Source organism: Nuphar pumila, chromosome 9 (assembly GCF_984573655.1).
Source record: "Nuphar pumila chromosome 9, dmNupPumi1.hap1.1, whole genome shotgun sequence".
Lineage (NCBI taxonomy): Eukaryota > Viridiplantae > Streptophyta > Magnoliopsida > Nymphaeales > Nymphaeaceae > Nuphar > Nuphar pumila.
Window position 1 is genome coordinate 16,090,482 of NC_143257.1, and position 16,836 is coordinate 16,107,317.

The 16,836-nt window shown below is 35.0% G+C and overlaps 1 protein-coding gene across 1 annotated transcript; it reads right to left on the minus strand.

The window, feature by feature from the left end:
* Window positions 1–5,069: 5,069 nt before the first annotated feature.
* APX6 (ascorbate peroxidase 6) lies at window positions 5,070–8,732 on the minus strand. Its single transcript, XM_090017597.1, has 10 exons — window positions 8,540–8,732; window positions 8,193–8,310; window positions 7,586–7,713; window positions 7,269–7,339; window positions 6,661–6,703; window positions 6,465–6,561; window positions 6,277–6,360; window positions 5,584–5,705; window positions 5,360–5,426; window positions 5,070–5,286 (listed from the first exon to the last, which is right to left on the minus strand). The coding sequence occupies exons 1-10, from the start codon at window positions 8,676–8,678 to the stop codon at window positions 5,184–5,186; spliced, it is 972 nt and encodes a 323-aa protein (XP_089873723.1). The 5' UTR covers window positions 8,679–8,732; the 3' UTR covers window positions 5,070–5,183.
* Window positions 8,733–16,836: the final 8,104 nt, after the last annotated feature.

Consider the following 16,836-nt stretch of genomic DNA (forward strand, 5'->3'; position numbering starts at 1 on the left):
GGTCATAGGTTATCCCCTTAGGAGTGGACTCAACTAGTTGTCTGGGGTATCAAAATACATAGAATAACAAACCTCTGGATAGTATTAGTTGTTTCAACGTTTATCCTGTGCATACCCTCAGGTCAGTTAATTATTGAAACAAGATTACCATGCTTATTTTATTTATTTTGAAATTACACATTGCGAAAGGAAAAATGCACATGTTAGTCTTGTTTCGATTTTTGATATCTATGCACCTACCAGGCTTTCATAAGTCTGGCCCATTTTATGAGATATGGATGATGATTAGGTTGATGCAACAGGCGATGAAGCGATGATGTGATGATATCAAGATCTCACTCTTTTTCTTTTGTTTCGCTCCTGAGCATGTTTTGTAATTTTGTATAAGGGTTTCTTTTAAAATTTCTCTTTTTTATGTAAACTTTAATTATCAAACACTTTGTTTTGAATTTATGTGGTTTCAATGATTGTATGGAGATACAAATCCATCGTGTAAAGAAAAGTTCGTCTGTAATGCGCCCAAGGTCCGTTGACTTTGTTCTTTTAAACATTATTTTTTGCTGAACTACAATTTTAAAATCTGAAAAAAGATTGATTGCAAAGCTTCAAATTTTTTTTAAAAAGTTTAAAAGTTCAAGATTTTGGGGCGTTACAGTTCTAGTCCTTCGAAACCAACTGGTTCTGGGCCCAAACTCACTAATTCTAGTCCTTCATATCTTATGCTCTTCTCTTCTGGACCCAAACCCAATCCAAATCCATCTAAACACCACCCTAAACCCATCAATACTTGTTCAAGTCCATTGACCACATAAACTACCCTTGAAGTTTTCATTTGACCCAGGTGGCACAAACTTGGACCCCACTAAATTCTAATTAGATCCAAGTGCATCGCCAAATGGATCTCGCTAGTTTGACTCACATTTTGTATGAAGATCCATTTGGTAACATGCTACACCAGTTAGATGATCAGTTCATCAGTTTGTACTTCGTTGAACATTCTTCAGAACATATTGCACTAGTGTTAGTAGATCTATGGCTTCTAGAAGTTTTAACGGTTCATCATATATCTTGCGATTAGAATGCAAGTGAAAGAAGTATAAGCGGGATCCAAATTACTTAAGGGCAAGTCTTCTCCAACCTGTGGAGAGTGATGCAAGAGCGGAGCAACACATATTCAGATCCACATGGTCTATTGGATTATTTGATATTCATATTATTTTAGCTTGGATATTTTTGTTTTGAATCATTATATAATAGATATTGGATATTAATAATTAATCTATATACTATTTTAGTAGTTTAGTAGAGATAGGATTTATTTTTCAACAATTTTCTTGAATTTCCTGTTTCTTTTAGATAATTGGTAGTTGGGTAGTTTTCTTCGTAAATTAGGCTCTTCACGTTTACATCAACCACCCATCTAGTGGCCTAGGTCCCATCCCACTAAGCCAGTCTTTGGAGCTAAGTACTCTTGAGGCCTTGACTTTGGAAAATGAGAAGCCCACAGCTTCTTTATTTTCTTGCTCAGCTCGCATGCAGAATTCGGGTGTTTCTTATTGGATAATTTTAGGCATTATTTTGAAAAGTTATTAACAGAAAGAGCGATTAACAACCATGCATAAGTTATGTTTAACTCGTTGATTGTATCGTCCTCTCCAGCAAAAACTCGCAGGCACAAGATTTGTATGATCAATATGATCCAAAGATGAACTTAACATAATTTGGTTATTACCGATTACACATCGATTTAAGTGCTTTCAATGTAAATACATATGTTTAGTCACGAAACAATCTCAAAATAGTGCCGCATCAAGGAAACTTTTAGTGGTAGATTAGGTCTTTTATTTTGAAAAAAAAAATTAAAACACCATTTTCAAAAAGTAATGAACCACATCATTTGTAGTTTAATCTGAAAAGTGCCTGTTTTTTTTTCACTCTAATGTTTGACACTTATTTTTAGCATGTTTAGTCATTTTATTTAGTAGAATCTTGTTAATTTAATATAATATAATTAACACACACACCTATATATATAGGGCAAGTTGTATTGACTCAATCTAACCAGATAGATGTGTTCAGCTAGGTTTGTTTGCTAAGAATCAAGCATTGGATCGTGCTTTTCTTATGTAAAAATGTGATCTTTTGAGTAATGAAATTTTGACACATTGTGGTCATTGACTTTTTGACTCCTTTAAAAATTGTCATTTCACATGATTCAAAACAAGTTTTCTACTAAACAAACCATGCAGATCACATATGAAACATTTGATTTACAAAAAATCAGAAATTTTTGAATAAAAAAGTGATTTTTACTCATTAGTTTTGTACCTTCATTAGTAGCCTATATATATATGGAGGGAGAGAGATTGGTAGGTATGAACTATATGTGTTCGGCATGATCCATTTAGGGTGTGTTTGACTGCACGTCGCATGGGAGATAAGCATAGTCAAATTGGGAACACGCAGACCAATCTTGCCCGTGCATCCCTAGGGATGCTTCAAAAGCATAACACCCCACCCCCACCCTGCTCTCTCACGATCGACTTCCAACCCCTCTCTAACGAGTGTGGGAGTCTTTGATTGTTGTGAATAGAATATGACTGATTCTAGAGCCTAAATATGGGGTTTTTGAATGATTCTTTTTTTCTTTGATTTTATGGATTATTTAATATTTAATTATAGGTTTATTATTTTATGGTTTTTTTTATCTTATGGTTTATTTTTTTTTAAATTTGGGGTTATGGTTTATTTATGATTTTTACATTTGTATATAAAAAATATAAATTCATATTTTTTCAAATTACCCAAAATTTAAACATTTTTGGTATTTGGATTCAGTTTGAGATTCATACTGGGGCTAAAATCCATAATTTTTTGACAAACTTTCATAGTTAGATTCAATATGATACCCATTAAAGTATTTGTATATCAAAGAATATGAATTCCTATTGTTTTCCCTCAAATTACCAAAATTTTAAACATGTTTTTAGTATTTGAATCCAATCCAAGATCCATATCCAGGTTAAAATCCATAAAATTTTTATATACTATTATAATTGCATCTAATAGATGCCCATTAAAATCAGTTGAATATCCAAAAATATTAATTCTTATTTTATGCCTCAAATTACCCAAATTTTAAACATTTTTTGTCATTTGGATCCAATCCGGGATCTATATTTGGGGTTCACATTCAATCCAAACATGATCAAACAGTAATATGGTGGCGGATCCGGTCGTACAATCTGAAATGGACCTATTTTACATGTGTCCATGTTGTCTGCACAACGTAAATCAAACAAAGAACACATCCTTGTCCAATCGAAGCAAACACTGGACAAGTACAATTTTTCCTGCTCGAGACCGGACATTCTCTCTGTCAGTGTTGGACATGTGTTCTATCCAAACTTGGACAATTAGCCAAACACGTCCTTAGAGATCAACTCTAGGATCATGTTTTTTTTTTTGACAAGGTACTCTAGGATCATGTTTTTTGAATTAAAAATATGACTTTTTGAGCTTTGGAATTTACAAAAATTGTACAGCTGATTTTAAAGGCCTAAAGAAACTTGCTCACAAATTGCAATGAGATCTCCCAAGAGCCAGTTCCTATTAGGTGGGTGGTCATCTGAGGAACTTGATTTTGTAGGAACTGGCTCTTCAGAGGTCAAATTTAAAAGAAAAATATAAAACTGCAAAAATGTCCAGTTCCTACCCACCAACTCATATATACAAATCGACAGGTACAAAACCAACCCCAAATATGTTTGGCATGGTCTATTTGTTAAGAAAACATTTGAATTTTGTTTTTAAATGAAAAATGTGACTTGTTGATCCGTAAAATTTTACAAAAGTTGTAAGTCATTAATTTCAAAGCGCTAAAAAATCTTGCTCACATGTCCTATTCAGACAATCCAAAAGTCAGTTTCTTCAAATCAATCATGTAAAACATGTCTGGTTAAATTTAAAAAAAAGTGACCAATTCATGCCTACCAACTTTATATATTCACCGAGAGATGCCTGCCAGGTATAAATATATATATAAGAAAAATGGTAGCTGCCTATCACTTTTCTAGCCTACTGCCAACCTACCACATGCAAACGGGTGTTTTTTACAAATTTGACCCTGCAGATGTACTCTGCATGATCAATTTACTAAGAAACAACACTTGGATCATGTTTTCTGACAAAAAATATATGATTTATTAAGCCTTAAATATTTATGTAAATCCTACACCATCTATTTTTAAACCTTATAAAAACCTACCTGTTTGTTGGAATGGGGTGATCCAAGAGTCGATCCCCATCAAATCAAGCATGTAGAACACATTTGTATGGTCAGATTTAAGAAAAACATAGAAAAACCCTTCAAAAACCTGCTAGGTTGGCGGTAAGCAACTACCACCTTATCTATATATATATATAGTCAGAGATAGAGAGAGAGAAGAGTGGCTGTAACTCTTGAAAGTACATCCCTTGTCATTTTAAAGACACTACCATCCAGTATTGCTGGCATTTGGCATTTACAGGAAGAAATAGCCTTTGCTCATCAATAATGACAAGAAGTAAAAGGCATCACTGCACCTACACATGAAGATAACTCAAAGCAATAAAACATTCACTTGACATTCACACACGGCATGAAAAGTCTAGAAAACCAACTTCTTCGGCAGACAAGGTTTTTACTGATGTTAATGTAGTACCCAAGTTCACACCAAACCTGAGATAACGAAACAAGTTATTTTTTCATATGTAACCAAACATTCCCTGAATTAAACTCTGCAACACTTTTCTTGCAGGGCATCAGAAAAACCTGTTTTATCTTCAAAAATCCAAAAAAAAGGATGGTAACTGCCACAAAAGAATCTGAAATCCATGACAAGTAGAAAACATCCATGGTTCATAGTGAAGAAGAGAAAATATGAACTTATGAAGTACCTTTAGCCTGGTTGAGGATAAGCAAAAGGGCCATATAGGAACCCACTTGGAGAAAAATGAAAAATAAAGCAATACAATATATAAAAGATCATCCCAACGTATGCCAAGGATGCTTTTAACTCAATCATCAGGAAGCAAAAAGAATCACACATAAAAAGATAAATTTGGATATTACAATTGATGATACAACTTCATAGTGATTTTATAATGACATAGGGAACTTATGTGAATGTGTTATAATGTCATTATGAACTTTGCCAATGTGCTCCAATGTTCACAAGCTTGATATATGATTCCTTGAAATCTTCAAAGAACTTTTTTTCCTCGTTTGCATACATCGTGATCCACCTACAGGGATGAATAGAATCTTAATACAAATCATAAAATTTTAACATCAACAGTTTAAGCAATATATGGAAACCTTAAGCAGTCATCATCTTCAACTAGTGCATGGTCTGATGGAAGCCCAATCATGCTGGACATGCGATCTGGATGCCAAATAAAAAGAAAAGCAAAATAAATGAGTAAAAATATTGCATAATAAAATGTCACAGAAAATGTCTCTCCAGAAAAGTCAGACCTCAATCAGGTCAATGCAGGAGGATTGTGCAACATGGTGGTAAATGTGCCTATTTATCTCATTACCTGAAGACTTCCATGGTTTCTGCAGCAATATCTTGAAGTATGAATTGTCGAAAGCATTAGGATTCCCAAAACCTTTACCCCCAAGAGTGTGTGCTCCTGACAACACAACAAGATCGCGTGTCCTGCAACCAGAGATTAAAAGAAAATTGTCATATATATCTAGAAAAAATTTAGAGAAGCAAAAAGCAAATCACACCACTTGTGTCCGATTAGATTTTTAGAAAAAAGAAATGAAACAAGTAAATACATGTCCTAAGACATTGGTCTCATCCAATTAGCATTAAGCTAACAGGGGAAAATACAAATTGCCCAGAAAGAAGACAAGGGAATTTCTATTCACGAAATACATACAGGGAATTAGTATTTCAATTAGAGGTGGGCAGCAGGCCAGGCTGCTTGCAGGCCACCGTGTTGGTGTCACATAAATACAGAATACAAACGTATACACATGTAAATTGTACAGTGATATACACAATTAAATTATATTGGCATCAGATATGAATTTATGCATGCATATGTGAAATGTGCTTTGTTTTCACATATGGATTCAAAGAAAAACTATGAACTTAAAATAGAAAACACATAACTAACATGATTAAAAAAGGTCATTGTGTTTTTATGAGACATATGTGATGGATGCCTATGGATGGGCACAGAACAAAATATGAATTTATGCAGTTGAGGTGAACTCACGATAATCCTTTTCTCATAAAGCATTTTTTTAAACCAGAAGCATCCAAAGATTCTTCAGGAAGCCTCCCTTCAGGATCAGGCACCCTGCATGAAGCATAAAATAGCTTTAAAACACATGCATCAAAACTATGATTCATAACCCGATTGGAGTCTAGAATTATACAAATGGTCCTTATGAATATCCATACCCTGCATCTACCCTGCCTAGTTTGACAGGAATTACAGGTCCTCCACAAACCAAAACTGCCTCTGCTCCCGCTAAAGAGATCATGTCAGCCCAAGATACTAATAGATACAAAAGAACCAAAGATCACACCATAAGCATTACATGTCATAACCATCTGAGCTTATAAAACAAGCATGGTAAGGTTTCCATTGACATACTGGGAAACAATTTATCTACTTCCACCTTTGCCTTGCCCAATACCTGAAATAGCAAAATCATGTAATAGAACATTTAGCTAGTTACACAACCAAATACGAGATTGGCATATATAGAAAGGGTGAAGGCACCTCAACAGCCATCATTCTTGCTTTGATGTCTTAAAAAAAATCATTGCACATTAGGGTACCCATGTATCCAGAAAAAATAGGATAATCTGAGTTATTGTATCATCCTCCATAATAAACATCATAACTTTGCACAGATTTCTGGTTATGTGGTTCCAACCAATGTTTTCAATATCGGTATCGGCACTGAATCGTTGGGCCACCGATTCAGCTGTATCAGCCGACACCTATAAGTGATTCGTTCTGTATCGGCCAGAAAATAATAAAAAAATATTACGTGTCAATCATAGTGTGACAAGTGTTAAAACCATTAAAATAATATTAAAATACATTTTTTTAGTAATTTTTGCATTTATTAAAAAATGGCCGATTCAAGGGTGAAAGCCTATCGATTTTCTGTTGATACGATGAGTATCGGCTACTGATAACATTGGTTCCAACCAAACACCTTATAGCAAGCTTGATGTTCAGGAAATGCACACCTTCAAAGATTTTCTGAGACCAGAGTTTTCAGGTCTGTCAAGCTCATAAACAATGGATCCATTCATGCCACCTGAAGTCGTACAAATCATTGTATTACTACACTATGAAGCGCAAGTTGTACAAAGCATGTAGTGCAGCCAAATAAGGCAACATGTTTACATATCAGTGGTTATGCTCTAAATCTATGGGAGTTTTGCTCATAACAAGCAGGACTTAATGTGGCTACACAGAATCAAAATAAAGAAGAATTTAAACCAAGGAGAAGAAAAGCTACAAACAGAGATTAACAGCTGTCGAAAGACAAAAAAATAATTACCCAAATTGTCTTGCGCTTCAAACGTTCCGGCATCATGAAAAGCCAGGCGAAGAACACCAGCAGCCTTCGTTTTGGTCATTACCCTCCTTATTTCACTCCTTGCAATTGAAGAATAGTTATCTACCACCCTTCCATCATCCATTGTGTAAAGCAAGAATCAGCATCATAACGTCATGGCCATGGAAATATATGAAATAACTACAGAAAAGAAACTCAAGAACACATCCATCAATCCATTGTGAAGAAAAAGTTATATATATATATATATATATATATATATATATATATATATATATATATATATATATATATATATATATATATATATATATAGTGAATGAAGAATTACTTTGCGACAGTAGGCCAAAAAACCCAATTTGGAAAACAGGGATTACAGGGAATCTATCTTCGGCCAAGTATCAAATATGAGTTTCATCGAGGAACACAATCATGTTGTTAGTTTTTAATCACTTGTGCTTCAGAATTCATGATTGGTCAACTCATACAAAACCAACCACGATGTAAAGCAACCATTGTTCTTGTGATTACATGTCAGAAAGGCATCTGTAAAGTACTTAACGAGTCAAATTTGCAAGCAAGGACTCACTCTAACGCATGGGCGCCTGTTTTTGAAGGAGGGTCATGTAGAAGTGGAAGCAGAAGAGGCAGCACCGTCGTGTAAACAAACCGTCTTCTCCCCCGAGAAACGTTAGAACTGAGCAAAACTGCAGAACCCCAAAAAGAGAAGATATGACCCCAACCCACCAATAGAAAAGAAAAAAAAGGGAAAGTCAGTAAACAAACCAAAAACGAGAATATGATAAGGGATTGGTAAGGACGGCAAGGAAGGAAGAAGGGATCAACACCCCACGGGTTTTGGTTAACGAATGACACTTTCGACCGAAAGGAACGTTTCAAGTTAAGTGAGAAGGTGGAGGAGGAGAGCGAGCTCGCCTGGTTTAGTAAGGGGCATGGGCAGAGAGCTAGTCTCTCCGGTGCCATCACCAGTGGAAGGAGCCGACAAGGGGGGTAGAGGCGGTGCCGTCGACGACCGGAGAGGCGAGAGGAAGAAGGAGTCGAGTCGAGCGGACATCGTTCTCTCTCTCTCTCTGAGGCACCAGATGCGCCGATGACGACGGTCGAGCTCTTCCTCCCTCATCTGAAATCGCACTCGGACTCTCTACGAATCGACTCGGTTTTGTAGATCCTACAAGCCGATACGTGGTTTTCTATTTCCGTTTCAAGCTCAGCTCGGTTTTTGTTTTGTGGTGTGTCGAGTGCAGTTAGAGCTCATGATGAGCTCGAGCTAAACTAGTCGAATTCCAAAAAATGCAATATTTCAAGGATAGATGTAACAGGGTTTGATCTAGAGATTGAACTGGCTTGTTTAGTGCCAAACGCTTCAATTGTTTATTTTACATTTATTAACAAAAATTTTACGGTAAAAGAAATAGGACTTACCCTGATTCACAAAACTCTTTTCAAAATCTTTCAAAGATGTGGGACTCTTGGTTCAGGCCTCAATCATTTTTCTCTACAAGAAGGTAATGCAAAAGAAGGTTTTTTTTATCTCTGCAATTGGAAGCTCACTATCAGAAAATCCGATTTTGAAGCTCAAACTCTCGACGACACGAAATATGCAATTCAATTCAATAGGGGATGTGTAAGCACTTATGAAACAAATAAGAAAATGAATATAAAAACTAAAATAAAATGAATAAACAAATGAACGGATCTTAGAATAACCTTTTTTGAACTTAGAGGTCCGTTAGTCTTTTAGGCTCCTCTCCCGTCCAACAACACCTCGGCATGGTTACGATGGTTGTTGTAATGACTTCCATAGCACCTCCATGTAGTATGACAGTTTAGGGTTTGAGACAAAAAATGGACAAAGTAAAGAAAATGCTAGGGTATGTATTCTCTCTAAGGCCATCACTCAGACAAGTTTTTCAGATATGCTAAGCTCTAAAAGTCAACCCTTATTTATAAGAATAATGGATGAGATACAGATCAAGGGTGTTCTGAATTTGAATTCAACCCAAATAGATTATTTCTTATCCCAATCAGGGATGAGGCTCATACAAAAAAAGTCCTGTTTGGAAACTCGTAGGAAGAGTTTGAGTTTGATTGTGATACACCTCTTTTGAGCCTTATCTTTATCTTTTACCAGACAAGCGCTAAAGTTGTTTGTTGTCTCAGTTGTCTATTGTCCCAAGGCTCAAACAACATAGTGTTATGACATCCTAATCATGATGACAAAGTTTATTGCCATCCTGTTGGCTGATGACAAAGAGCTTTATCATTCTTGGGTCAAACGACAATGGTCTTTGTTGTCTCAGGGTCAGATGACAAAGATCTTTGCCATCCTAGGTCAAGGGTCTTTGTTGTCCCATAAAAAAATAAGGTATTATGATATTTCTTCTGAAATCTTTGCCTTAAAACCTGAGAGCATATTTTTCAAAAGAGATTATCATTCAAATATCATAAAAAATTAAGTGTCTATTGTAACACCCTCAAAATTTTAACCTTAATTATTGTTCAAATATTAAAATTTTGAGACCATTTTTTTTATATGTATAAGTAAATCAAATCTTATAATGCAGAAACGATTTTAAAAAATGGTTAAGACTTTGAGCGGGGTTACACTAAAGATAACAATTAAATCAAAATGTACGAGATATACACATTTCAAACCACGTACAATATAAGACTGAAATATGAAAAGTTTTAATTTTATTTCAAATTAGAGTATAAAAATAATAGTTCAGTCTCTACATGATCAAGTATTTAAAATGAAAAGATCATGTCTACCAAGATCGCAAGGTAAGAGTGGACCTTTGAGGATGCAACTCGGCCAATCCTTCGCTCCAACTACTCATCATACTTTACCTACATTACATGTCCCCCATAAAATGGAGTCAGATTCGCTAAAGTCTGGTAAAGCAACCCAAACTCAAACTTAAAGCTAACATATCAAGCATTTAAAGGTACATACATGATATATTATTCATCAATCGTCAAGTCATAGACAAGAAAACAACGTCTTATGAGTCATTCATTTCAAACATTCGAACATAAAGTATTTAAAAGCATTTTATCACTTAATATTCTATTCAACCTTAACTCACATAATAAAGCATAATCTATATGCATTCAAGTTATACAAGTTATCACATAACATATATATATAAGACATTCAGATCATTGCATCATTTTCATATACATTCATAATTCTTATAAATAATAAGTCAAATTACATTTAACTATTCCAGCATGAAACACACGTACATACCTTCTAAGTAATTTAGTTAGATATTCATGATACACATCAATCATAATACATAGGCGTGATATATTCATCCAGACAATCATAATGCAAACATTTGCAATGAAACTATGTAGGTGTAATGTATCATTCACCTAATAAGTCAAAACTAATAATTTGTAGGCATGACATGTCATTCACCTATATGCTAACATAAGCGTTACAATCATAACATTATATCAAGATCTAAAATCAATAAGGATCTGATTCTCATATCTGAGTTCAATATATAATCATGCTATAACAGAAAAGCCAAATCTATAGATTCATAACTGGCTATCTCAATCAACTCATATAAATATTCATAAGATCCATGCCGGATTGCTTAGTTTGGAAAATATACAACCTCACAAGGAGTTACCACCTTAGACGGATGGTCTGCCTGGTCTTGAACAATGCACTTTCTCACAGGAATATATTATCTTCGCAGGCTACCTGCTCTTGGATAGTGCACTTTCTCACAGAAACTTACCGTTCTAGCCAGATTACTTGTTATGGTTATGCACACCCTCACAAAGAATCCTTTGAGAACAGTTCTTCAACGGGTACCATATCTAGTGAAAACTATTGTGATACATGCATTAATACAATTGACCACTCTCAGGGTCGATAGCCACCAACACAAGCATAAGCATGTATACAATCAATATGCATCACATCATACACCACTTTATATGATACTTAAATCATAAAATTACACATTTAACCAATAAGGCTCCATGAACCATAGTTCACTATTGAACTTAAACATTTATCACATTCATTCATAATTTCATATAACATAGCATTTAAATCATATCATACAAAAGCATATTATCCTACACATCATATCATCGCCACCAGAAATATTTTATTTCATAAATTGAACCTCAAATCTTGCATAAACAAAACATAAGTTCTATGTATGCATATGTGAACATGCACATTTTATAATATGAAACAACTAAACCTCAACATACACAGCTCCTACGTAGTTCGAGTTATGCACACAGGATTCAAGTTATATATATATTTTTCATTACATGAATCAATATATCACCTTAGATATAATTGTGTAAGAAAGGTAGGTCAAAATCTCATTAACCATCACACCGTACATCATACACACATGTTTCTCAAGCAAACAAGACATACAAGTTCAAAATAATTTATAACATTCGCATGCATTCTTCTATACAAAAATAAATGAAACCATCATATGACAAGACAATATATATAACATTCACAGTATGCATCGAACACGACTTACATATATCCATAGTAGTTATATGTGCACCATGTATCAAATTCATACAAACACAAAAAGCAACATAGTATGTACAAACCAAAGTATGATGACACACATTGTGTACATATTATACATTCATAAGTGCACAGACATTCAAATCCACAGGCAGGTGTACCTGCAGCAAACACACTCCATATTCTGCTAACTATAATCATGACAAGCATGATCGCTGAACTACAATCAAAAGAGTCCTAGATATTCATAACTAAGTGAAGTGTGTGAGCATGAAGGTGTTGCATACTATAAAATAAATTTGTTGGGTGATGCATTTGCACCACGTACTTACTATAGAATTTACCCGATTTGCATTTCGCATTGCATTGCATTTAATGTACACTGGCTTATAGCCGTTTTGATACTTATCATAAGTATCACATTTTTGGTATATCCTGCACTCAAATTAGTTAAACATATAGGGCAACTTATGCATATATAACAACTTTAGATATCCATAACTAAGTACAGTGTGGTAGCATAACTTGTATTTGTAATTCATTTAAATATTTAGCGCAACAACATCATGCTTACATAATTAGTGCCTAAACATGCTCTCTACAAGTTCAGTTAAGGTATCTTACCTTAATAATGTGAAAAACAATGAATCAAAACCCAAAAGACCGAGGAGTTTCAAAGTCTGCAAAGATCGCTACCCAAGCAATACAATGAACTCTTCGTGTGTGATCGCAAATGCCAAAAACTCTAAAAATGCCAATTATACCAAGATTAGCCAAAAATGACAAATTACCCTACAAACCATTACCAAGAGCCATATAACACACAAATACACTCTAATAATTTACAAACTTCATAAAAAATATATTTAAATATAATAATATATATATATATATAGTGATTTATAGCTCAAAATAGTTTTATAAATGCAAATTATGACCTGATTGGCTAGAAATTAATAAATGAACATGTACTATATCAATAAATAAAATTCAAAAGCTAAAAACACATTTCTAATTTGAGGATAAAAAATGAGTTCTTTATTTATTAATAATTCTTAAAAATTATAGGTTTTACATCTATAAATGCCCCTCTTTGTCATTAATTGAACAAAATTCAATTTATAACAAAGAAATTGATACCCTCATATGGGATCAACCAATTTTGGAAGCAATTGGGTTACCGAGACTGTTTTGGTCTCGCTAAACAAAGTTGAGCCAATTTTAAAAACAACTAGGTTGTCAAGACTGTTTGAGTTTTGTTGTGGGGTCTGTTTAAAGGCAACTGGGTTGCCAAGGCCGTTTGGGTCTCGCCGGACGAGGTCGGGCCAAATTTAGGACAACTAAGTTGTCAAGATCGTTTGAATCTCGTTGAATGAGGTCAAGCTAGTTTTAGGACAACTGGGTTAATAAGACTGTTTGGGTCTCACCGAATGAGGTTGGACCAATTTTGAGACAATTGGGTTACTGAGACCATTTGGGTCTTGCCGAACGAGGTTAAGCCAGTTTTGGGACAATTGGGTTGTCGAGACTATTTGAATCTCATCGAACGATGTTGGGTCAGTTTAAGGACAGCTGAGTTGTCGAGACTGTTTGGGTCTCATCGAATGAGGTTGGGTCAGTTTAAGGATAACTGGTTTGTCAAGACTGTTTGGGTCTCATCGAATGAGGTTGGGTCAATTTAGGCACAACTGAGTTGCCGAAACCATTTGGGTCTTGTTGAACAAGATCGGGTCAGTTTGAAGAGGAACCATGACAAGTGCGACAAATAACAATGCTTATGGAGGGGACAAGACACTATGATGTCCCTGTGATGGACGATAAAGATGTATGCCATCCATGTGATGGACAACAAAGATGATTGTTTTCCCATGGGTGGACGACATAGGTGTTTGTCATCCCTATATGGATGGCAAAGATGATTGTCGTCTAAGTGGTGGATGACAAACTAGTTTGTCGTCCCATGTGAAATTATGGTTTTTGCCACGTAGGACCCAACCAAGAGTTTAACTCCCACAATGATTGAGTTTTGTACCTTATAAATATGCTTTGTGCATCCGATTTTGCATCAAAATTCCAACTCTTCTGCTTCTTGCCTAGCTTGGTTGTGCTCTAGATTCAGCAATGGACTCACTTGCCGTCATCATTACCCTTGAGAAGAATAATGTTTTCCTTATTAATTCTCACCAAGTCCATGTCTATCACTACATCCGCCTTGGGTGATTGGTAAGAATCTTTCCTTTCTTTATGCTTATTTATCGCCTTATAGCTTTTCACCTCACGTGTTTTCTTTTTTAGACTAATCATGGATATGAGGGGAAAGTCATTGCCTCTTGCTGGTTCAATGAGTGGTACACTGAACTTTGGATTGTTCACTACCACTTTTTTAAGAACTTTGGGATCTATCATGTCTGTCGACTGCGAAAGAAGCTAATAAACGATGCCCTTCTTTATTACATCATGGACCGTTGAAATCCTCGTATGGATACTTTTTGGTCACCCTTTGAAGAGATGACTATTACTCTCGATGAGACGATTCACCTTTTAGGATTGGTTAATTCGCGCAGTGTGCATCCCATGGATGGGTTCATGGTGAGCCAAAACACTATGAACATAACAAAACTCTTGTCTTCTTTGTTCAAACATTCGCACTGAGATCTGATTCACCCCTCTTGAGACAAACAAAATCACCATCCTCATATCATGCTTGAAGATTTGAAATCGGTCTTTCATGTAACAACTCGACAGATATAAACGCAAAAATAACAATTTTTTCTTCTTCTTAAGTTTACAAAATATTGGTTTTATTTTTTTTATAAAATGTAATAATGCAACGGTCTCATCAACAGACTCGTCCCAACCGTACCAAATACTAGACCGCCTACCTGAGCACAAGCGCGAGCATGTCTTAGCCTCCAAGTACCAGATCCAGTACGGAACCACCGTCAACGAATCTGATTGAACCATTACACAACATAAATTATTTAACCAAGTTTTTCATTATTGGCGTTGCCTTAATTGAATTAAGCTCTAGGGAGTCAACCTGCGCATGCACTAGCGTTTAATAGATTCGTAGAACATAATTTGAAATTAAAGCATCCGAATGACAAAATCTTCATGTTGTTTATTATGTGAGTAAATACAATAAAAAAATATTGATTTTGGAAATCAATTTCATAGACTGGTTTCTTGGTTAAATCTCCTGGACACATTACATTTCAAGAATTACTACCATCACATACCACAAATAGAATTTGACTAAGCATAAATAATTGCATTTCAGAATTGAACCAATAAATCAATTGTTCAATTAAATAGTCATTCAAATAATAAAAAAGTATTAAACTTTAAATGAAACAAGGAGCCCTTGAGATCATCAAAAACATCAGTATGCACACCCCCTCCAGCATTATACACTCGCTCTAACCATCACATATCTCCTGAAAAACATTATTATTTTGAAAGAATGAGACTTTGGAAAGTCCCAGTAAAATTCACACAGCTAATACAAAATACAACACATAAAGCTTGAATGAAATAAATATTCAAAATTTGTATCACTATCAGCAAGACAGATATAAGATTTTCATAAGCTATTCATGCATCCATAATTCACAAGCAAGTATGAAATAACAATCTCAAGCATTTAACATCAAATCCAAATGACAATAAGATCTATATATCAATGAGCATGAATTTACCAACTTTCAGGAATATAAATAAAATGCAGTAAAGTGAACAAGTATTTTATGTTTCACTTGATTATTCGGTTTACCTGGGTATGGCGTAGACCAACCCAAAACAGACTGACTAACTCAGTATTTATTATACTATGTACTTTATTATTCTCGAGTAGCCCCCTGAGTTGTACCCCCAAAGGACGGAGCCTAGACCGTGAGAGGAAGCAGGCTGCTCTGAGAGAATTCTACTGGGGGGAGTGGCATTCATGCCACACGATCATGATCACTCACTTCTGCAAAAGTACACCAGGATCTGCCCACCTAGGATAAAGTAGCAGTCCTGGTCCCCCCAAATTCTCTAAGCTTGGGGGACCGTCAAGGTATTGTCCCTCACAACTCAAAATAAACAAGACTTACAAAATTTATACCGCCTACCCTCTCTAAGGTAGACCCAGACCAAAACTTTCGGTTCAACATACCTTGAAAAAGGCATACCCGAAAGAGCTATCACAGGGTTATCTTTAAATTAGTCCATAGGTAAATGCAACTACCATTTAGGCTAGTACATTGCCATCTCATTGTTCCCTCATATGTAACCATAAATTTTTTTAATTAAATCAAGCACACCAAGTGCCCATAAACCCTGTGAATTTTTTATCATCCTACATGTATATTCAAATACCACATATCAAAGCATAACATAGATTCTCACAATCAGAAATCATGTCAACATGTTATTTAGCAATTCATTCATGTAGTATCACATCATTTCCAATATTCAGGAATAAACATGCAGTAATATTACATATACATCATTCTGCATCTGCACATATGGCCAATATGTAACAACATTAACATGCTCATATTCATTTTTTTTTATTCTTCGCATTCATAAACACGCTTATAATCAGTGTATCATAATATCACATAATCAAATTACCATAATTGAACAGATTCACAAATTTCAATCACATCATATATAAGAGCATTTTTCCTCAGAAACAGGG

Excerpts from the sequence above, each read along its gene's own strand:
- APX6 (XM_090017597.1), bottom strand. The coding sequence starts at position 8,678 with ATGTCCGCTCGACTCGACTCCTTCTTCCTCTCGCCTCTCCGGTCGTCG. Across the intron at positions 6,361-6,464 it reads CTAGGCAGGGTAGATGCAGG|GGTGCCTGATCCTGAAGGGA; the intron begins GTATGGATATTC and ends TGCTTCATGCAG. Across the intron at positions 5,287-5,359 it reads GAAGATGATGACTGCTTAAG|GTGGATCACGATGTATGCAA; the intron begins GTTTCCATATAT and ends TCATCCCTGTAG.